Source organism: Dipodomys merriami, unplaced genomic scaffold (genome assembly GCF_024711535.1).
Source record: "Dipodomys merriami isolate MVZ:Mamm:240054 unplaced genomic scaffold, mDipMer1.0.p SCAF_31, whole genome shotgun sequence".
In the NCBI taxonomy this organism is placed as follows: domain Eukaryota; kingdom Metazoa; phylum Chordata; class Mammalia; order Rodentia; family Heteromyidae; genus Dipodomys; species Dipodomys merriami.
In genome coordinates, this window is record NW_027204604.1 from 7,322,493 (window position 1) to 7,345,168 (window position 22,676).

At 46.4% G+C, this 22,676-nt stretch overlaps 1 protein-coding gene across 2 annotated transcripts in view; it reads right to left on the bottom strand.

Moving 5' to 3' along the window:
• The window catches only part of Camk1g (calcium/calmodulin dependent protein kinase IG), a 28,864-nt gene extending 9,695 nt beyond the window's left edge, over window positions 1-19,169 (bottom strand). Inside the window, exons 1-5 of one of the 2 annotated variants that reach the window (XM_070041445.1) lie at window positions 19,066-19,169; window positions 11,789-11,910; window positions 9,493-9,616; window positions 5,298-5,426; window positions 2,396-2,470 (exon numbers count right to left, since the gene is read on the bottom strand). In XM_070041445.1, coding sequence (XP_069897546.1) covers window positions 2,396-2,470; window positions 5,298-5,426; window positions 9,493-9,616; window positions 11,789-11,801 — 341 coding nt within the window. In that variant the 5' untranslated portion in view covers window positions 11,802-11,910; window positions 19,066-19,169. The remainder of the gene's footprint in view (window positions 1-2,395; window positions 2,471-5,297; window positions 5,427-9,492; window positions 9,617-11,788; window positions 11,911-19,065) is intronic. The other variant, XM_070041446.1, reaches the window with a different exon arrangement.
• Window positions 19,170-22,676: the final 3,507 nt, after the last annotated feature.

A 22,676-nucleotide genomic window follows, 5' to 3' on the forward strand; every position in this document is an offset into this window, starting at 1 on the left:
ACTCTCTTTGCTTAAGGCTAGTGCTTTACCATTTTGAGCCACAGCACACTTCCAGGTTTCTGATGATTAATTGGAGCTAAGACACTTGCCTACTTTATCAGCCTGAATAAGCGAGGATTACAGGCATGAGCCACTGGTGCCCAGCTTTTTTGTTTTGAAAGCAGTTTTCCTTTCTATCCTAAGACACAGGAAATCCCAATAAAACAGTCAATTTCACTTGGGCACAGAAAGAGGTGTGAAAATGAGATGAACTGTCTTCATATTAGGGTTTCTTCCCTCGTTTTAGAAAACTGGGCTATCTAAAGCTGGAATACAGTAGGGTCTTTGGTTGTTTGGAGACTTTAATGGTATGGGATCTCAGGACTTAGGGAAGGCTAATGATCAAGTCTAACTCCCCACCACTGGAATACCATCTATACTATTTTTGTCTAGAAATTTTCTAGTTGGTACTGGATGCATAAGTGTCAGAGATTTCACTACATTCTGTGACACAGATTATTTTATCTTTGGGCATTTAAACATATTTCTATATGTTATATTGAAATCTGATGCTCTGTAGTTCCTTCTAGTGTATACCAATTCCATCTACTGGCATTGAACATTGAATAGAACAAGAGAAACATCCTTTAACATGAATCTTTTCATGTCTTTTCATAAATCTACTGCAAAGCCAGGAGAATGCTGTCCTGAGGTCTTCCTTCTCTTCTCTGGGATGAACATCTCCAGCCTGTTTCAACCATGACCCAGGGTTTACAATCTTCTCATCCTGTCTCCTGTTCCCAACTCTTCTATGACATTAGAATGTGGCTATGCACACAGGATACCTCAATGGAGTGGTGGCAAAGGAATAGAATTTCTCCAGCCAATCAAAGGCACAGCAGCCTCTTCTCTTGGTTTCTGCCCTTAAGTGCTGGACTCTACTATAGGAGTAGGAGGACCACATGAATTATGATCTTTGTATACAGCGGATTATGAGTGGCTCTTTGGAGAACTAGAGCCACACTTCCACTTTTGGCTTTTGGCTGGTTAATTAGAGATAAGAACTTTATGGACTTTTCTACCAGGCTGGCTTTGAATCTCAATCCTCAGATCTCAGCCTCCTGAGTAACCACCATCAGCCTTCTGAGTGATGGTATGGTAATCCTTTGAATTGACCTCCAAAGCTTCACATGATCCCAGTTAAATTGTTAGTGCCACACCGGTCTTTCCATGCCTAACTCTCTCCTTTGACTGTTGGTTACTCTTCTTTATTGGGCTCAGCGAGCCCAGGAGTTATTCAACTACTTAAACCTGAGTTAAGGTATTCAACTTTCCAAGGAATCAGCCTATGAGTCAAAAAGTATATTGCATCCAGCTGTGCTAAGATGGCAGAGTTGAATATGTGTGCACCTAAGAGTATATGGTGTGCTCTATAAATACTTTAAAAATGTGTATCTACGGTGAAGGGTAAGTGAATCTGACCTCTCAAGAGCACTGGCAAACCCACACAACAGCCCCTGTTACCCAGAACTCTTACTTGGTTGCAGCTGGTGATGGTGATGCAGAGAATTTTCTAATAAAACCCCACACAGCTGTTTTTAAATTCAAGTGGCTCTCTTTTTGAGAAAATCTTTTTTTATATTGAACTTAAATCTGCCTAGCTGTGGATTTCACTCCTCTAGTAATTTGACCCTGGGGTGATGTTAAATGTTTATTATCCAATGGACAGACATGGACTGGTCTGAAGGGACTCAAGTTAGAGTGTTAGAGAAAGGTTTGGGTGACTGATGCTCTGCCTGGCTTTATTCTTGTTGCTGGGTTGTGTGGAAATCTCAGAAAACCAAGGGAAAGGAAGAGAGCATCGGAAGAGCACTGACAGATATCTACCTTCTTTTTGAAGGAAACATTTCCATAAGTAGTAATCCAGCACTGGTATATAAATCAGTCTCTAAATCAGTCTGACCCTAATGACTCAGTATTGCAGTGTCTCTTAAAGTAATTCTTTTTGAAAAGTACTGGAGATGGAACTCAGGGCTTTATGTTTGCTAGATAGGCTTTCTACCATGCCATTCATGCCCTCAGCCATTTTTTGCTTTGGTTATTTTTTGAGCTGGCCTGGACCTCGAGCCTCCTAATTTTGCTTCTTGCACAGCTGGAATGACAGGCACATGCCATTGTGCCAGAGCTTTTTATTGGTTGAGATCAAGTCTTTATGAACTTTATATCTGGGCTGGCCTCAAACGTCAGTCCTCTCCAGCTCAGTCTCTCAAGTGGCTAGGATTACAGGCCTAAGGCACGGTGTCCAGCTTTAACTCACCACCCTTTCTTTGCCACTGACCAACATCCTCTGAGCCTCCCAGGCCTCTGCAGACCTGTGTGGAGGAGGTGTGGAGGAGGCGGGTCACCCTCCACTTACAGCTGCATGACCAGGTAGTAGTGCGTGGTGCTCTCGTAGATGTCTTCCAAGGTCACAATGTTTTCATGTTTGATCCTGGGGAGGAAAAGTAAGTGACACAGTGAGAGCTATGTGGTCCAGACAAGGCTGCAGACTCAGTCACAAATTTCAGCTGGAGACATGTTTTGTTTTGTGCCATTTGGGGGCTTGAACTCTTGGTGTTATCCCTGCGTTTTTATGCTCAAGGCTAGAATTCTATTGCTCAATCTGTAGCTCTACTTCCAGCTTTTTGGTAGTTAATTGGAGATTAGAGTCCCATGGGTTTTCTTGCCTAGGCTAGCTTCCAACCATGATCCTCAGATCTCAGCCTTATGGGTAGCTAGGATTACAGGCAGGAGCTACCAGTATCCGGCCTGCTGGCAATGTTTCAGAAGACTACGTCCCTGGGAAACCTCCCTAACAAGGAGGCTGTCACCAAATAATCTCAGAGAAGTGATCTCCAGGGAGCTACTCCATTAACATCTATTGAATGAACAATTGATCTCCCTGCTTTCATGGAATGAAACCATTTCATTGATATCATCAACTTTATCAAAAGAGGAAGTTAAAGCATCAAGGAAACGAGAGAGAGAGAGAGAGAGAGAGAGAGAGAGAGAGAGAGAGGCAGGCTAAGAGAGTAGCTTATAGTATAAAATGGGTATCCTGATCTTTCAGAAACATTGAGTGAAACAAATTCACTATGATAGGACTGACCTTGGTTAACTAGCTCTCTTTTCAGTACACATAGAGGAACTTACTTCCTGTGATCCTCAACTAGGGATTACTTGGCCCATGAGTGGACATTTGATAATCTGACATCCAGGAGGTGGAGGCAAAAATGCTGTTTAAAATCTATCCATGCATAGGGTAGCCCCCAATGCAATAGAGAATGAATAGTCTGGTCCAAAATGTCAGTAGTGTTTTGTGGTTGAGAAACTCTGCCCTAGGTTACCTTTGCTGGGATCACTCAGAGTCTGAGTCAGGCAGAACAATCCTATGCACCAAGGCTTGGTTTTCCAGGCAGCAGTTCTCGCATGCCTGCCAAAGGAGGAGCTCTCCAGGAAGTTTTATGCATGGCTGCGGAACACAACAACTTAGACTCTGAGTCAGTTGGGCCTGAGTTCAGAGCTGGCTCAGGTGTTTACTATCATTAGCTGGCTTTCTCAAATCTTCTAAGCCTCATTTGCCTTGTCTGAAAAATACTTTGCTTTTACACAGGGTTATATCAGGATTCAAAGAGAAAGTACTTAGTCTAGCACCTAGAAGGATAGCAAACACATAATCAGTATTATTTATATTATATTATATTACTGTCTATCCAAACTAGAGACATTTAAGAAATACAGATCTCTTGCAAGGGTTGCTTGATGAATTCAACTGTACTCATCAGCTGACAATACTAATGTTAACTTGTTGAACAGTCACTCACTGAACAAATACTTGCTGAATAACTATGCTGTTGATACAGAGTGATAAAAACAACTATAGTCTTTGCTCTCCATAAGTTTAGCACCTTCCTCTGTCCTAACCTTTCTAGTGCCTAGATTTTTTTCCCATCATCCTACTAGACAACTCCATGTAAAAATAAGTGGGTGCCTACATTCAATATGATCTAATCATCCCATTTTATATCCCAAGTGATGGTATTATTTGGTTCTCTCTCTCTCTCTCTCTCTCTCTCTCTCTCTCTCTCTCTCTCTCTCTCTCTCTCAGGATCTTGCACATACTAGGCATGTGCTCTACCACTGAGCTATACTCCAACATTAAGACATTTTTGTACTTAATGACACTTATTTGTTTACTCACACAATCGTGTTTAATGATTTTTTTCTATAATCTTACAGGTTAACACCAGACTTAAGGACTTTTCTCTCTGAAATACCTTTGTATACCATCTTCTGATCCCCATAGGATCTGTTTCCTCGCCCATGCCTATATTATTAAGAAAAGCTTGCACCTACTACGTTTGTTTTCTTCCATCCCATCCTTCAGCATACTTAAAATACTCATCTGATCATGGGACTCCTTACTTAACATCCTTGGATGACTTCTTTGCCCACTGAATAACCAGTATTCCATAGCATGACATAGAAGATGCTGACCCTTGAGCTTCCTCTCTTTAAGTACAGGGACTTCTAATACTTTTCTCCTTGCCCTTCCATGTTTTTGCCCTTCCATGACTCTACATGAAAGTTTGTTATCCTTGGTCTGAATTCCCTCTCCAGGTTGTTCTTCTTGCCTCACAGAATTCTACTCATTCATCAAGGCTTTTCTTCTCTGAAAAAATGTGTCAAATAACCCATAGTCACAAGACACACACAGGTGAAATAAATCTGTTGCCCCTGAACTCTGCCTTCAGCTATTGTACCTTGTCTGAGAGGGTTAGAGTTCGTTATGGTCGCTCCTGAGGGTAAGGAATTTTGCCTTAGCTTTCTGGTCCTAGCCCTGTGTTAGTGTGTCTACAATTCTTTTGGTTCATCCTAGGCAACCTCACTGTAAACGTTTTATGATTTGCTAATGTAGTTCCGATCACCAGGGCTGTGGTGTTAAACATACATGAGCTTTGGATCAAATTAAGGCTAATTTCCAAGTCTTGTGCTGTCTTCTTCATTATTGATTCTTCCTGAGGTTAGCCATCAACTGACTTCTGTTCCTTTGAGCTAATTATTCTCTGGCTTTTATGCGCAAACCAGCTCTGCCACCAGTGGCTTCTTGGTCAGTGTTCTGGGAGAGAAAATTCAGACGGTATCTGACTAAACTTGGTGATTGGGTAAACTAACTGACCCATCAATTCAGTCAAAAGAAGTGGAAATCAGACTCATTGTTTTTCTCTTGAAGGTCATTTGGGAAGGACACGTGATCCCACACCTTAGCAAGCACTCACCTTTTCAGCACAGCAATCTCGTTCTCCAGGCTGCTGTCCCGGAAGGCAGGTGACTTCTTGATGCACTTCAGAGCAAAGAGCTTCCCGGTCACCCTCTGTTTCACCAGGAACACTTCTGAAAAAGCTCCTCTGAGGGGAAGATGTCAACACATGAACCTTAGTTCTAGCTGTCTAGAGAACACTCTGGTGGCAAATGAAAGTATAGATAAAGGAGAGTGGAAGATAATACATTTCTATTGTCACACGAGTTGTATTGATGACAGAACCTATAAGACATGCCAGCACGTCTCTCCTTCAGAGATCATATAGGATGGAAAAGACCTTGCCATGGACCAAGAGACCATGCAGATGCTTTTCCTGCTTCTATAATTTGGAAATAACTTCCAGAGACTTTGCATCAGCCATGGAGAATTCTTAGCAAACCCATTAAAGAAAGGCCTCTCTGGACAGTCATTTACCCCCTTCCAATATGGCACAGTATGGCCCACTGATGTGACCCATGGCTCTAGATCTAGGGATCAGACTCGATCTAACAGGACCAGAAGAGAAAAGTCTCCGGTATCAGTTTTAAGTTTGTTTTTTATTTACACACAGGGACTTACCATGTTGCTCAGGTTAGCTTTGAACCCCTGGAATCAAACAATCCTCCTGCCTCAGCCTCCAAACTAGTTAGACTACTGATGTGCCATTATCACCTAGCTGATAAACAACCCAAACAATTTTCAGAGCACAAGAGGAGCTGACCATCCTCTCATTCATTCTGGTAGCCTTTTCAAGGGTGAAAGAATCCAGCAGCTTTAGGGGTAGGTTTTCTGCGACAGAATAGATGGAACCGAATGGGAAAACAGGGCAAGATCTCAAATGATAGGATTCTTAGTTTTCAGGTGTCTGTCTGAGACCAAGCCATCAAAACAGCAGGTAAGTTAGGGTTGGATGCTGGAACGTGATTGCCCATATCAGAAGTTCTGTTTTCTAGGTAACAGTTTACTTGTATATACCTAGTTTTTCCATCTAAACCTGGGAATAGCAATTTAGGAGATTAAATGAGTTGACATTTGTCAACTGCTACAGAAGAGTGTTTTTTTTACCATCTATTTAAACCATTTATGTTATTTATGGCTATTAGCATTATTGAATAGCACTAGAGAGAATACCTGGTTACACAAGAGGAAACAGAAGCGAAAGGAGAAGCAGCTGAGCCATCCCCTCCTCTACCATCTGTGTATTCTAGAAGGCTGATGCCGTCACACTTTTATATTTTTTTTAAAAAAAATCTGCATTAGAAAATACTTGGCGTTTCCTGTTTCCCCAGCTGTGTACTTGGAACTGAGCTAATCAGCTTCAGAGCTGGCTCCATTCATCCATTCATCCACTCATCCCTTCAACCAGGATTAATTTGAATGCCTCCCCTAGTCTTAGATATTGGAGATGCACAGGTGAGTAAGAGTTTCTGTTCTGAAGAAGCCTGTAGATTAGTGAGGGGTGAAGAAAGGAAACAATGAGTATTGGACTTGGAAAAGGCGACCAGGCATTTTAATGAATGCTTGCTGAACTGGCAGAACCTCTCTGTGTCAGCCAGTGGGATGAGTGTTCACCTAGCCTGATCTCTGGGGTGCAGACACCATACAGATAAGAACGGATATGTAAAATGGACACTTTAATATAACCTTCACTGGGGCAGTTGTTGGGTAAGTTGTGCACTGCATTAATTTCAACAGATGGCATTCCTTGAAGTTGGTGTACATGTTCATTCTATATGTATAACCTTAACTGCAGACAGAATGCTAGAGAAAATGGAAACTTTGTGCTAATTTGTACAAAGAGATGATTTGGGATAGTTTAGGAACACATAACAGGTGGTGCCTTGGCTTAGAACACAGTAATTTTAGCTCTAAGGGGTAAATGAGATGGAAATATTTCAGGTTAGTTGGGAGTTGGGAGAAAGTGTGAGAAAAGGGCATTGATCAGCAGGTAGGGTGGCATGGTCGGGAATGGGGTAGTGCAGCACTGTGTGGGAAGGGTGAGATAAAAATGTGTATGGAAACTGGGTCTGAAGCCTGGTTACATATTGGAAAGTGCTAAATAAATACTGGCTTAAGGAGTGACTGGATGGATGGGAATTTCAGATAAAAATTAGTGATGCCTTCCCTTCCCTCCCTCCCTCCCTCCCTCCCTCCCTCCCTTTCTTCCTTCCTCCCTCCCTCCCTTCCTTCCTTCCTTCCTTCCTTCCTTCCTTCCTTCCTTCCTTCCTTCCTTCCTTCCTTCCTTCCTTCCTTCCTTGTCAGGGCCTCAGTATGTAGTCTAGGAACTTGCAATCCTCCTGCCTCAGCCTCCTATATGCTGAGATTAAAGTACTGACCATCATACTAGTTACTCATTTTCTTGACTGTGCTAATGATAGTTTGTGGTTAACGTTTAAAATGCCTTTACTGTAGACTTTTTATGAGGGATTCACGATGTTTGTAAATTGTTTATAAATAGTTCAGCAGGGAATGTGTGTGTGTGTAAAACAGATAGACTTGTCTCTAGGAATCCATGGGCAAATGGCATCCAAGATTCCTCTGGGTATCAAAATTGGTGAGGCCTTAAGCTCCTTAGATAAAATGGTGCGATTTTGGTCTATAACCTGCAGGCCTCCTGCTGCATCCTTTAAGTCATCTCCAGATCACTTATCATTCCTGATAAGTCAGTTGTGGTCATATGTTTAGAGTATAAGGACAAGAAACAATCTTCATATGCTCAGTACAGATGCAATGTCCCCCAGTGATTCTGAGTCTCTGCTGCTTGACTCTGCGGCAGTATGGTAAAGCATTAGCAATGGTTAGAGACAAGTGATGGGTGAATTGGGTTCATTGAACTATTATTTTACCTTTTTCCTTGTGTTTGAACCTTCCCATAGTCAACAGCTAGAACGATAAGCTCCCAGCGGCTCTGATGTTCCTCTCAGTTCAGTTGCCTCTCTGAGATCCGCAAGGCTGTGTAAGCCTCCTAGCTGGCCTCTAGTTTAGCAGTCAGTGTCAACGTGGGTTTCCTTCTCCCCACTTCTCTTGTTAGGAATGCTTACCAAATCATTTCTGATTCACTCATGAGCCTTGTCTCTCTCCTGCCAAAAGTCCTCTCTCTAGCCACCCCCACGTTGGCAAAAGCCCTTGATGGAATGAATGCCAGTGCTCTGATGACCAGCACTGCTTCTGTGCTTTCTCCCGCACCTACAGAGCTCCAGAACCTGCCTGTGCTGGGAGGGGCCTGAGGGCTCCTCTCAGGCACACCTGGAGCTTTTCCATCTGCAGCAAGACTGTAGGCATCTGTCATTGTTGAGGTTCCTGCCCCCTGGCCAGAGCAGAGGGGAGCAATACTTAGCCAGGACTAACAAGAGGGAGCACATGCTGGAACGGGCAGCCTACTGTCCACTTCTCACTGCCCAAGTACAATTAGCCCCGACTAATTAGCCTTGCCAGCTGAGGCTCTGGTGGGAGGGAGGCCAGGAGCTATGGCTGGCCTGCGTCATAGACTGCAGCCTCCTGGGGAAGAGGCAGGACTAAGTGGAGAGTCTGCTCCAGACAGGCTGTCTCGGGTCTGCCAGCCGTGTAATCAGTGCTAAGGGACCGCAGGCTGGTGAGAGTTGGGTCCATAGCACAAAGCACTGAAATATGAAGAAGAGGAGGCATGGTGGGTAGAGCCGATTAGGGTGTAGCCCACTAGTGTGCTGGGCCCCAGAAATCCCTTTTCTTCCACTGACAGCAGATAAGCAGACAATGAGTTTGGGGGAGGGAAGTCAAGGAAGCCCAGGAAAGTTCTAGCATCACCGAATGTCTGGGTGCACTCCCTGAATCCTCTCTTCTGAAGCCAGGGTAAGAATCTGTTAAGTTGTCACAGATATGAAAGTATGGTGGGTTCTAGTAGAGGTGGCTCAGAAACCTAGAACCTAGAGGAAGGGGCCTGGTATTTCCTGAGGGCTTCTGCGCATTAAATCGTCCCCAGTTTTACCCAAGGCTACTTTCTCCCCAACTCCACTCCCCACCCCCCAGACCATAATATTTTCCCGCAGGGTCCTTAGATTGGCTGAGGGTAAGTCTCAACCGTCTCAGCCCACCCACTTCATTAGTCACCGCCGGCTTAGGCTCACAGCAACTCTTCAACCCCATTACAGCTGCAGGCAGCCATGTTGTCCAGGTCTCCCAGGCCCAGGACTTACGATCCAAGCACTTCCATGAAGATGAAGGTTTTCCGGATGTTGGTGGTCTGTTTCTTCCAGGAACTGCAATCATCCTCTTCCTCCTTTCGCCCCATCTCCTCCAGTGTTGAAGTTTCCGGGGACGCTTTGTTCAGGCGAGCCATGGAGGAGGAAGAGGAGGACAGGTATGATTATAACTTTCTCAGAGAAGACGAAAACAGGTTGCAAAAGAAACTAAAATACATCCTTTATATAATGACCAGAAGGAAGAAGTAAGAGAAAAACCAGAGGATCGATAAAAAAATGTATTTACTTATTTATTTGTTCATTCGTTTTTGGTGGTATTGAGGTTTGATCTCAAGACCCTGCTGTTGGTAGGCAGGCATTCTACCACTTGAGCCATTCCCCTAAACCTCTGCTTTTGTTATTTTTCGAGTAGGGTCTTACTTTTTGCTGGGGGGATGGAAGTGGATGGATAAAAAAATCTTCCTGTTTATGCTTCTTGCAAAGCTGGGATGACAGGTGCATACCATTACACTCAGCTTTTTATTGGTTGAGATGAGGATCTGGTGGAACTTTTCACCTTGGCTAACCTGGAACCTCATTCCTCCTCATCTCTGCCTCTCAAGTAGCTAAAACGACAGTAATGAGTCACTACACTCAGCATAACAGACGTGTTGAATGTTTGCTCTGTGTGCACCATGCTTTCTTTATGCTCAAAGAGTTTAGAATCCAGTGATAGGAACTGACTTCATCATCTATGCCAGGGTGAACCTGTTAGTGGGTTCACGTGGAAATACTTTGAGGTGAAGGGAGCTGAGCTGAGGCACTTCCCAAGCTACTCAAATGATCTCCAGCTGTTTATTCAGCCACCAAAACCAGCCCGGCTCCTTTTCCCCATCATAGCCCTGTAAACGCCTCTGCCATTCTTACTCCTATTTGTTATGGCTGTCATGAACCAACAGTCCATTTTCTCTGTTATTCCCACAACTATTAGCTCAGTGTTGGGCAAATACTTAAACCTGAATTGCATGTATCCAAACTCTGCATTAGAGATAGATGTTCTTTGACCCTGAACATACTTACTAAGCACCTATGATGTGCCAGGTTCTGGATATGTAATTAGGGACTACATAGATGTGGCTCAGCCTTCCTGGGCCATCAAACCCGCATGGGCCTGGTTGCAGAGTGTATGGGGAGATCTGGGCTGTATAACAGAGGCAAACAAGGGCTGTCTTCACATAAAGTCAGGGAAGGCATCCAGAGAAGGTTCTGTTGAGTATGAGACTGGAAGTTTGTGAAAGAAACAACCCAGCACAGTACACGAAGCCAGGGCCTGAATGGAGGAAGAGCGTGGAGTAGTTCAGACACGGAGGTGCAGGGTAGCCGGAACAGTCAGAACTGTGCATGGTGTGCGTGTGGTGAATGGGCAAGGAGAGGCTGGCAATGCCAATCACATAAGGCTGTAGACTCTGTGAGAGATCTGGGTTTTCTTCTGAGACAGGAAGACGTGGAGGATATGTTGCGGGGGAGTTGAATTGGACACCCATGTTTGAAAGTACATACTGTGACTGATCTATGGAGGAAAGGTGGAGGCCCAAGAGTTGCTGCATGGAGAATGCACAGAGGGTGGAAGTCTAAAGCAGAGGTGGTGGAGGCCTAGCCACGCAGGTGCTGGAGGGGAAAATGGGTGGGTCTGGGTATACTCTGGGAGTCTAGTCATCCATGGCACTGTACGGGGGCGGAGTGGAAGGTTGGAATGATTTCCATGTGTCTGGCGTGAGTGTCTGTGATGAGAGGTCATTAGTAAAGTCAAGGATACTAGAGAGAAATGTGCTTATTGATGGGCTGGGTGGAGGGAATTTCTGTCCCTTTGGGTACTCCGCTCTACTTCCAGATATGACAGCAGTGTCTGCTAACACCCTCTCCTCCATACTCCTTGAGCCTGAGCCAGTGGGTCATGCCTGTAATGCTAGCTCCTCAGGTGGCTGAGATCTGAAGATGGTAGTTCAAAGCCAGCTTAGCCCAAAAAAAAAGTCAGTGAGATTTTCATCTGCACTTAAGCAGAAAATGCAGACAATGGAGCTGTGACTTAAGTGGTAGAGTACCAGCCTTGAGTGAAAAAGCCCAGAGAGAGTGCCTAGGCCCCGAGTTCAAGTCCCAGTATGACACCACCCCACCCCCAGCCAATGAAGGAAAACATGTCTAGTGGCTGCTCTTTTAGGCAATACCCTCCATCCCCATTTTTTAAAGCTGCCCATAGACTCCCAGAGGCCTTTGCCTAGTCTCAGAAGATAAAGAAAGCATATGCTCTCACAATTTAGCATCATGTGAAGAGCTTGGCTTTAGGGGTTCATGTGAGTTCGAATCCTCCCTCTGCTGGTTCCTGGTTATTCACTTTTTGGATTCTGGCTGGTAGTTTGCTCTGGAGAAGATGAACTGTTGGAGTAGGGAAGGTAGTTTTAGCCAGATGCAGTTCTGCAGATTCTGAGCTCCACATCTAGATGCTTCCATGCGTGTGCTCCATCCAGCATGCAAAGCGCATGCACTCCCACCCTACCGGCCAATAGAAAGGGGAGATTTCCCTGTGAACGTGTCCAACTACCACTTATCATGATGCCAGTCTCCAGGGATAGGTGTGCTGCAGCTGGGAAGTCTTGAATGTAGGAATGGAGGCAAAGGGTTAGCTATTGAGGAGAGCGGGGATGGACGGAGTTGGGTTTGTGCGTCTCCTTCATTCTCTCCTCTACAGAACAGGACTGGTTGCCATTCTCGACAGTCAAGAGCCTGCCCAGCCAGAGGACTTTAGCCACGCTCCCTACTCCCCCTTGTAGAGCTTGGAGGAGCGGGGGGGGGGGGGGGGGGGAGGGCATGGCCTGCTCTCCTGGAGGTTCCACCACCTCATTAACAGATCAGAACTCACTGTTCCTTCTTCCCCATCTCTCTTAAATAGCTTAAAAAAAATAACATAGTATTCTTAGCCTAGGCGAGGCCATAGAAAACATCTTTCCCGCCCACCTCTCCTCCCATACACTGAATCCTAACAATTTAGTTTCATCAGCAGTGCTCTGTGAAAGGCTCAGAGGCCCAGATCTAAAACCCCACACCTTCCAGGGACTCTTTATTCCCACTTGTCCTAGACCTCAGACAGTCCTCTTTCCTTAAGTCCTCCCGCCCCCATCTCTCCCCCTGCCCCCCACCTCGACCCCCTTCCCCCATGGCTCAGGGATGGGCAGGTGTGCCAGCTCAGAAACAGATGTGGGGCATGTTCCCTGGTGGTATCCTGCTGCTTTCTCTTATAGTCCCTCCCCACTCCCAAACCCCTCAGCTTCCGCAGGGTCCTTTCAGAGGAAAAGAAAAACAAATTCTGAGAAGTTCTCAGCTCCAATATTGCTCTCATCTGCTTCCAAAGTGCTCCCCGCCTCCCTCTATTTCCAGTAACATCTTCCCTTGGGTTTCAGAGCACCGGAGCAAGCAGCCACCACTAAAGAATTCTCTGAGATCTAGGACTGACTTGATGAGGATGGATCGGGAGACACCATATAGATAGTGTCATTCATGACTTGTTCAGGCCTCTCCTTCCTCAACAGAGCAAGACTCACAGGGAAATTCTGCAAAGAATGGCAAAGGAAATGGCCTTATTTGTGGGACCATCTTTGAGTAGTCCAGGCAACAATCTTTCATCCAATCAGCATTTATTAAATACCTCCTGTAAATCCAATGAATTCAGTACAGACTTTTCTGTGATATATAAGCCAGGCTCTGAAAGTGTTTTCAATCAGTCAAGGTGGAAAATCCAAACGTAAGTATGGAAAAAGAGGTAAACACCCGAGATAAAACTACAGGCAATCCACATGAAGGACAGGGACCATGTGCTACTCAGCTGAATCCCTACTGCCTGTTCCTTGTTTGGAACACACTAGAGGTCCACCAAGTGAGCTGGAGCAGGCTGGCTGGGGACAGTTTTGCAAGAGAGCTGGACTGAAGATGGGAATGGAAAGGTGGAGTGGATGCAGACATTTTGAAAACAGTGCCCTGAAGCAGAAGAACGGATCCCTGGTGCCAACGTGGCTGCTCCCTCCCAGACCCTTGGTGTAAGCCTCTGTCTGTGGCATAGCATCAGGAGCGAGGATGGCTACAGAAGGCAAAGTTGACCTCCTGGCTTCCCCCCATTACCATCACACCAGGAATAGACTGTGTGGGACCTAAGGTGGGGTCTGGCTTCAGCTCTTGGTCAGCAGAACTTCCGTGGGACACCCCTGCCTGACTATTCTAAGTCTGGCTGCTCCCTCCTGAGACCCACCATTCTTCTCTTCTGTAATGCACTTGGCCAACTGAGTTCACTCTGGTGGAGGGTAATTTCTAGTGACATTCTTACTTGAAAATAACTCGCATGGATGGAGATTCTGTCTTGTCATTTTTAGATCATCTTGTTAGCCTTTTGAGGGGTGGAGACGATGGGGGGGTGATTCTTTCTCAAGGGCAAGGCAGCATAGCTTTGGGGTAGACACCACTTCTGTATACAGCCCTTTCTGGGCTTCTAGAGGCAGAATTTCTGGTCCTTGGTGGCAGCCAGCCTGGCTGCTGATGAGAGATGCTTGGGCCGAGAGCCCAAGAAGCAGGCAGTCCCCACATGCCTGTACCCTTACCTCCTTCCCAGGCTCCATTTGGTCCTAGGGCAGCTGTGGCCCCAGACTGGGGAATGTGAACCCCATGTGGCTAGCACACAACCTTCAAATCTCAGGCCTCATCACCTCACGTTTCCTGGATCCTCTTATCCAGACCTCCATTCCTGTCCCCCTTGCTCCACATGTTCTCTTCTAGAAGTTTCCAATTTTTGAGTCACAGCCACTGAGGACTCTGTTCTGAGGTGCATATTAAAGGAGTCATCACTACCCTCCCATGAAGATATCCCAGAGTCTAATCTAATATTAATGCACAATGTGGGAAGACCAGTGGCGTTGCTAAACTGGGCCTGAACCAATCAGAGGAGCTGAGAGCAGGCAATCTTTGAGTCGCATCTCTGCAGTCCCTAAATCTCAGATCATTTCTTCCCATGGGCGCTCCCACATTTTTTTTTTTTTTTTGGTTCTCTCACTTGAAGTCACTGAGCAGGGAGATGTGACTCATGCTGGGGCATAGGGAGCCAGCTTCGTGGACTTCTAGAAGGCTGGTTCTTTATGCTCTCCCATGTTCCTTGGGAGTATGACTCTGTCCAGCCTGCAGGCTCTGGAAGGGAGGTTATCAGCTGGATCATCTTTAATAAGACTGTGCGCTCTGCCTCCCAGCGGGGGCACACAAGGCCATATAAATATATATGCTGTTGGGTTATAAAGGAATAAAAGGCTAAAGCCAGGAAATTTCCTTGCCCAGGCTATGTAATTTTCTAAACCCCGGCCCATCTTGGATTTTTGCTTCATCTTTCAGACTGAGAAGTACATTAGGAAAAAGGCCAAGCTCTGGCTCCAGTCTTGGCTTGGACCCCAGAAGTTGTACAGCCCCAGGGAGATCACTATGCATCCTTTCCACCTTTCCATCTGTGTTCCTTGGTAAAAAGGAGGTTGATCTAGAAGTTCTCTGGAAGTTTGCATTTGACTATTAGTCCCCGGAGACTCACTGGGAATAAAGTAGATGGCTGTCTCCTTGGCCTCCTTCTCACAGCCCCACATTTACATTGGCTTCGGAAAGGCTCTGAGAACTACTGAAGACTGGCTTAATGCGATTTACCTGGCAGGTCCCAAATTTCATGGACCATGATATTTTTCCTATCGTAATAATGCCCATTAGCAGCCAAGGATTTGGGGTTGCTCAAAGTGTATGTTGGAAAATACAATCGAGGCCATTTCTAATGCTTTGTATTTCTTCTTCTCCTGTTTTTTTTTTTTTTTTTTTTTTTGAGGAATGTATGGAATTTCCAGTAGTTCTCTATTACCAGTTACAGTTCTGCCCTCTCTGTGGTGTCACTGGCACATAAATGGGTCTGTATACCTGTCAGAACTCATTTCAGGCAGCTCATCAGCCAACCAGAATCAAAGTCCTGGACCCAAAAGGCTCCTGGAGATGTCTGCTGGAGAGAAACCCCCGGGACGGTTCTGTCTATTCCCCAACACCTCTTGCCAGTTCTGCTTGTCAGTTTCTGTTCACAAACATCTCCGAGGAAGGCTTTTCTAGTGCGCCTGTGGTTTATTTTAGATGCAAAACCACATTTCTACATTCAAGTTTAACCAAACCATTCCTGCTGCTGCAACAAACCAGAATTCAGGTACCGTTTAAGGATTATCATGTGCTTCCCATGGAGATGAAGAGATTCTCTGATGGTTGAGAGGAAGATGGATGTGCAGGAGACAATGGAGGCGCAGCAAGTGGGCCACTTATTCTTAACCACGTCATACTATAGTTTCCTCATCTGCCAGATGGGGATAATGCTACCTACTCTATTTCCCTTTGACCTCTGAGGCATGGAAAGATGAGAAATCAGTTCAGTAGCCCCACATTATGGGCACATGAACTAAACACCAAGCACTGGAGAAAGAACAAGGGAAGAAGATGATGATTGATTTAGTGAGTATTTCTACGTTGGGGATTGAGCCCAGCACCTTGTGCTTGCTCAGCAAGTGCTCTGCTACTTGAACCCTATCTTCATCCTTTTTATTTAAGGGCCATGCTGACTTTGCCTGGGCTAACCTTGAACTCTTCATCCTCCTCCCATGTAGCTGAGATTACAGGCATGTGCCACATGATGATGATTTAAACAGGAGCACATATGTCAGGAGAGATGAATCTATGGTTCCTCAGCCCTAGCTCCCTCTCCCACCTCTCCCTGTTTGAGCATTTCATCCCACTGAGATTCTAATGTCTTGAGAGATATGTTATTTCCATACACATGGCCCTGAATGCAAGCCCATCGCTTCATCCCATCTTCAATTGAGTTGTCAGGGACTGACTCTCACAAACACAAGAGACGATGCCTGTGTTGGGCTTCTCTGGGCCATGTACCGGTCTCCATGGGGCTACTTTTCTAAGGAGTTGTTAGGGGCAACACTGTCAGCCACTTCCGTTAGGCCCAATTATCACACAAAGGCTGGCTCCTCTGACCAGGTATGGGGCGCCTTACTGTTAACCACCTAAGCCTGGTGCTTGGGCGGAGCTGAGGGGGAGAGCAAGGATCTGCACTGAGTAAGGCAATGCAGAGGATTCAGAGGAGAAGACAGCCAGGCCAGATTGGGACATGGCACAGGGCAGCTCAGTTACCAGCCTCCCTTCCTGTGACACAAACCCAGTTGTGGTTCAGCTCCCTGACCGCCCCCCCCAACCCCCCCACTGGCTTGTTTTCTGGCCTGCAGTTGCTCCGCTCCAGCACCTTGTTCTTGATCAGGGCTGCGCCTGTCGCCTGCAGTTGTAGCACTAGGCACGCAGCCTGTCTGCAGCCTCAGCCATTCGCTCCTCCTCTCATTCATACTGCAGCTCATTCACTCGCCCCGGCTCTGGCAGGCTGCGGCTGGGCTCTGTCACTCGCACACAATTTATTTCTGGCCTGGATGTGCGTATGTATGGGGGGAGAGGGAGCGAGGGAGGCATTCTCCTTTTAGACGTGAATGCTTGTGTAAAGAATCCAGCCTGACTTGTCCCTAGGCCTGATAGTCGACGTGGCTGGTGGACAGGGTACCACGTGGCACACGGGGCTGGGTGCTTGGTATGTGTGGACCTATTTAATCCTTCATTGCCACCTTCCACAGCAACAGTCTTTAAATCACTGAGAGATACTGATGGTTAGAATGCTCAGGAAGAAATCAAACTGATAGTGCTAGGCTGGGAGCCCCAGCCCTCTAATAGCCAGTCGCCATATCGCCTAACCTGTTGCCTCTTTGCTGGAAGAAATTACTAGGAAGCAAGCTGCTAATTTCCACCATTCTGGTGGTGTTGTCTATCATACAACCCAGCACTTGACTGGTCTCCCACCCAATACACACTACACAAACCACACACACACCACACACACACCACATGCACGCACGCACGCACGCACGCACACTACATTGGATGATCTGGGAAAAGGCTTTGTCTTGGCAGCATTCGAGTATCTCAGTATTGAGACCAGGACACCATGCATGTCTATTGCCCATGATTCTCATGGCTCCACTTAACCTTTGACTCTCTTCTCAGACTTTGTCCAAAAATTTCCCCCATCTTTTGAAAGAGTACTCTAGCACCAACACAAGAAACGTGCGCACGCACATGCTCATACTCACACACCATAGCTGTCCATATCATGCTAGAAAAGCCACTGCATTTATAAGATCAGACCACCATCACACGGATAGCACTGGTCTATGTACAGCTTTGTAAGTCCAGGCAAACCACTTAACCACTTCGAGCTTCAGTAGTCCCATCTCTTCTAAGGGGGAAAGGGGGGACTTTGTACATGCCCCTCCACGTGGTAGACTGTTTCCCCCAAAGGATGAATTACAAGTGTACCTAGGAAGTGTGGTCCTATGCAGGGATTACTAAGCACTCTGTGTCATGGCCTGTTTCAGAGATGGGGCTCCTCTGTGGCCCTGATTCAGCTTGGTCAGTGAGAACAGGGAGCCAGTTCTGTCTCTGGCCTCCGATCTGGAAATGGCATACATGACCTGCTTAACTCTCTCGACCCTCCTCAGCGATTTTCCTCATGATCAATCAATGGTTCTGGCTCCAGAGCAAGAGGCTGGCCGGACTTGCACCTGCAGCCACCTCGGTGGCGCGAGCATCAGGGTTAATGCTTGTGCGTCAAAGTTATGTTGGAGAGAAGGGGCAGCTGGGGGTGGGGGTGGAGGTGGTCAATCCAGACCTCCAGTTCGCATCTTTACCAGAGAACTGAACTGGGAAAGTTCCAAGACTCCAGGGAGGAGGCTGGCTGCACCCCTGGGGAAGGGGAAGACGCTGTCTTGTGACTGACAGCAATGGCATGCCTGTGCCTGTTTTCTGCATCTTAATTGTAGCCGCCCGCCAGGGCTAGGGAGCCTGGAGCCTGGATGGATGGACCCGCATCCTGCCCTGCCAGGAGGGCCTGGGGCCGGTCCTCCTCCCTGAGCTATGCCAAGCCACAGGCTGTTTACATGCATCCTTTAGCCCACCCGTTCTCTCCGACCCTTCCAGCGAGGTGGGCAGAGTGGGGCATCTTCCCGCTTGGCAGGTGGGGTCACAGATGAAGGATGAGCAGGAGGTGGAAGGGCAAGAGAGCTGGAGGTCCTGACACCCCGGTAGAGGGACAGGGATCCCCGAGCACAGAGCCAGGAGCATAGCTGGATGCATTGTCCCCTCTCCTCCTCAGGAACCTCAAAGGTTCCTGCAGCCGCCGCCGGGAGAGGTGGCTGGATGGCTCCCCAGGGAGGTCCCACCCTGGCCCCCATTCAGACTTATTATCCAGGGCAGCTCTAACTTACCCTTGACACCACAAGAGTCAGTGAAAAATGACTGGGGCTCAAGTCGCTTACCAAAGTGGCTTTTAAAATCCACTCTCCATGCTCTGCGGGTCCCCCCACTAAGGCGAGTTAGCCTTCCACCCCAAGCCCCCGATCTCCCCCCCCCCCAAAAGAAGAAGCAGGCTCATCTTACCCAGGGACTCGGAAGAATTGTGCTCTGGGCACTCCCCTCGCCAGCTCCTACAGGTCTGTGAGGATTAGCAGCTCCAGTGCTTTAACAATAAACCCAATTAAAGGGGAGGAATGCAGGGGTTTTCTTTCCCAGGACCGTAACCAGGCAGCCTTAAAGGGGAGTAAAAGTAGCTAGGGTGGCTTGCCTCTCTTCTTCCTCTCTTCTGCTCTATTTTCCCTCAGATTCAAGGAGCTGTATCAGAAAAGTGCTTGTTTGAAGGAGCCCTTTTATGCCCGAGGGGTGTGTGAGTGTGTGTGTGTGTGTGTGTGTGTGTGTTGTGTGTGTGTGTAATTGTGTTTGCATTCATGTGAGGGATGGAAAGAAAGGAAGAATTAAAAAAAAAACCCATTGGTTACTGGATAATAACAGAAAATCAGAGGCTTTCTAGGACTGCCTGCCTCAGTTCCCTTGTTAAAAACACTACCTCCAGCAATGAGATGAAGCACTGGCTGACTGAAGCCCCTTCATCATGCACCTAACCTGTTGCCTTGTTCAGAAAGAAGAGAAAAGCCCTTGGATGACCACAGAAAGCTCCTAGGGTGACAGGTCTCATCCTGTATCTCTGAACATCTCCTATCTCTCACAAGCATAGCATTATGATGCCCCCGCCCCCACCTCTTCTGGAAACTCCATGACCCCCTCAGTTTTCTTATCCCCATCCCCCTACCCTGCTCATTGACTAGGACAAAACTGCCCCTTTGCTTCTCTTGGGCCAGCTGCTTCTTGAGTGCAGGTTTTTTAAGCCTGGGACCTCTGCCCTCCTGCTCTCCCTTTCTCTGATATCCTCAGAATCATCCATGTACAGTGCTTATAGTCAGCTTCAAGAGAAACTCCCCAAACCAACACCCCCATCTGGATGGTCACCCCCAAATCCCAACATCCAAGTGTTCAGTTTCATCACCAAGCAATCTTGAACATATTCTAGGCAACTTCAAATGTGCTCTCCTGCTGGGGTTGTCCAGCTAGATTTAGGGGCCTTTTACCCACCCCCTCCATCAGAAACCCCAGCCTTTTTGTCTGTGATGATGTCTCCTTTATTATTTTCCACATGCAATCAGCTCTTACACACTTTTTTTTTTTTCTTTTTGCCAGTTCTGGGGTTGGAACTCTGGGCCTGGGCACTGTCCCTGAGCTCCTTTTGCTCAAGGCCAATAGTCTATCACTTGAGCCACAGCAAGCTTTTTCTGTGTATGTGGTACTGAGGAATGGGTCCCAGGGCTTCATGCATGTAAGACAAGTACTCTACCAGTGAGCCACCTTCCCAGCCCCTCTTACACACTTTTTTGAATTAACTTTTAAATGATGACTTTTATATCATCTTATGTTTCAATAAGAACCTTAATTAAAAAGTGCCACATTGACGTCAGGTGCTGAGGTGGCTCGTGCCTAAAATCCTAGCTAATTAGGAGGCTGAGATCTGAGGACCATGGTTTAAAGACAGCCCAAGAAAAGAAGTCTGTGAGATTCTCATCTCCAATTAACCAGCAAAAAATCCAGAAGTAGAGATATGGCTCAAGTGGTAGAACACCAACCTTGATCAGGAAAAGCCAAGCAAGAGAATGAGGCTCTGGGCGCAAGTCCCAGTACTGACACAAAATAATAATTAAAAACATACACTGAGATGTGTTTACCCCATTGCACTTCCCATCTGACCCTGGCCTCTGACCTCGCCCTCGATAGTTTCTTGTGAATCTCTATGGGGTTTCTTTATATGGATACAAACAAATGAGGGTCCATGCATTTCTCCCTTTCATACGAAGGATCTCTCTTTCTTATCCAGGTTGTCCTGAACGAGGCTCTGCAGTAGAATCGCTAAATGTGGCTCTCAGGAAAACTTCTCATGTGGACTTCTAAGTCTTTTGTGACTGGATGGATGGCTTTGGGTAAGTGAGTTAACTTTTCTCTGCCTCAGTTTTTCTCTCTGTAACATGGGGCAATTACTGCACTTCTTTCATTCACTAGTAAGGTGAAGGAGACAGGAAGCAAGTGGCTTATAGCACTCACTGCTCACGGTAAGAACTCAGTGCCAATTAGCAATGGTGGTATCTCTCTGCTATGGTCTGAACCTTCACCGCCCCACCCAGACTCATGTTGAAATGTAATTCCCAATGTGATGGTAGAAACAGGTTCTGGTGCTTGAGAAGTGATTGGGTAATGATGGCGGCTCCCTCATGGACAGGATTAGTGTCCAGGAGCTGCTCTGCTGTGTCCTTCATGTGCAGACATGTCTGTGACCCAGAAAGTGGGTCTCGGTCAGCCCTGAACCTCCCAGTGTGTTGGTCTTAGACTGCCCAGCCTCTAGAACTTGGAGAAGGATATTTCTATAGTTGTTAAGACATTCAGTTTATGGTATTTTGTCACGGTCAGCTCAAACAGACTAAACGACTTTCCAATCCAACTTTTATTCTATTATTGTTGTTGTTGTTTTGCTAGCATTCTATTACTTCCGTCACAGCTTCACTTCCAGGTTATTAGTGATTAATTGGAGATAAAAGACTCATGAATATCCTATCCAGGCTGGCTTCAAACTATGATCCTCAAATCTCAGTCTCCTAAGGTGTGAGCCCTGGCACCCAGCTTGTACCTTTTATTCTTTCCAGACTCATCTCAATAAAAGATACGGGTGCTGGTAACTCACACATGTAAGGTAAAGCAATATGAGCAAAAAAGCTAAAAGAGAACACATAGGCCCTGAGTTCATGCTCCAGTACTGGAGTGCATGTGTGCGTGCGCGTGCATGTGTGCGCACACACACATACACATATACACACACATACACACACACACACACACACACACATACACGGGGGAGGGGGAAAGAGAAGAGAGAAAGAAGAGAGAGGAGAGAGAAGGGAGAAAGAGAGAAGAGAGAAAGAGAAAGAGAGAGAGAAAGACATTGCTTCTGCCTCAAAAAATTACCTACAGAACAAAACCCAAACCCCTCAGCCAATCACAGAAGCCCTCCTCCCCCACAGTGTGTCTTTCTACCCATCGGACCCTCCATTGGGTCTGTTTGAGATGCTGATGTCCAATGTGTCACTCACTGACTTCACTCACCCTAATTTATCCATATGGAATGCTCTTTCTTGTCTCTTAGATGCTTAGGTTTTAAAAATCTACGTATAATGCCACCTCATCCAGGAAATTATGACTCTACTCCCGCCCCCACACCCCAACCATTACTCCCTTCCTCTGGGCTGGGCTACAAACCCTTTGTGTATAATTCTCCTTTTATCTTGGAGTTAGTTTCTTCCACTCCTATTGCCCCATCCCTCTCCTGGGTTGAGTTGAACATTTTTTTTTTTCTGAGTAGGAATTTGGGCTGGATTTCCTGCCCTGCTCTCCTTCCTCCTGGGTCCATCAGCACTGGTTCTGGGTACTCATTGGACCTGATAGGTCTGTCAGCTCTGAGCAGAGTCATCTTTGGGAGTTATTGTAAGTAAATGAGAAATGATTTGCAAGTGATCAGTACACACAGGAAGTCTGCAATAAATGCTGATTCTTATTAATATGGTAAGATTAATAGCATAATAGTTATTGTTCTACAGTCATATTTAATGCCTAAATTCTCT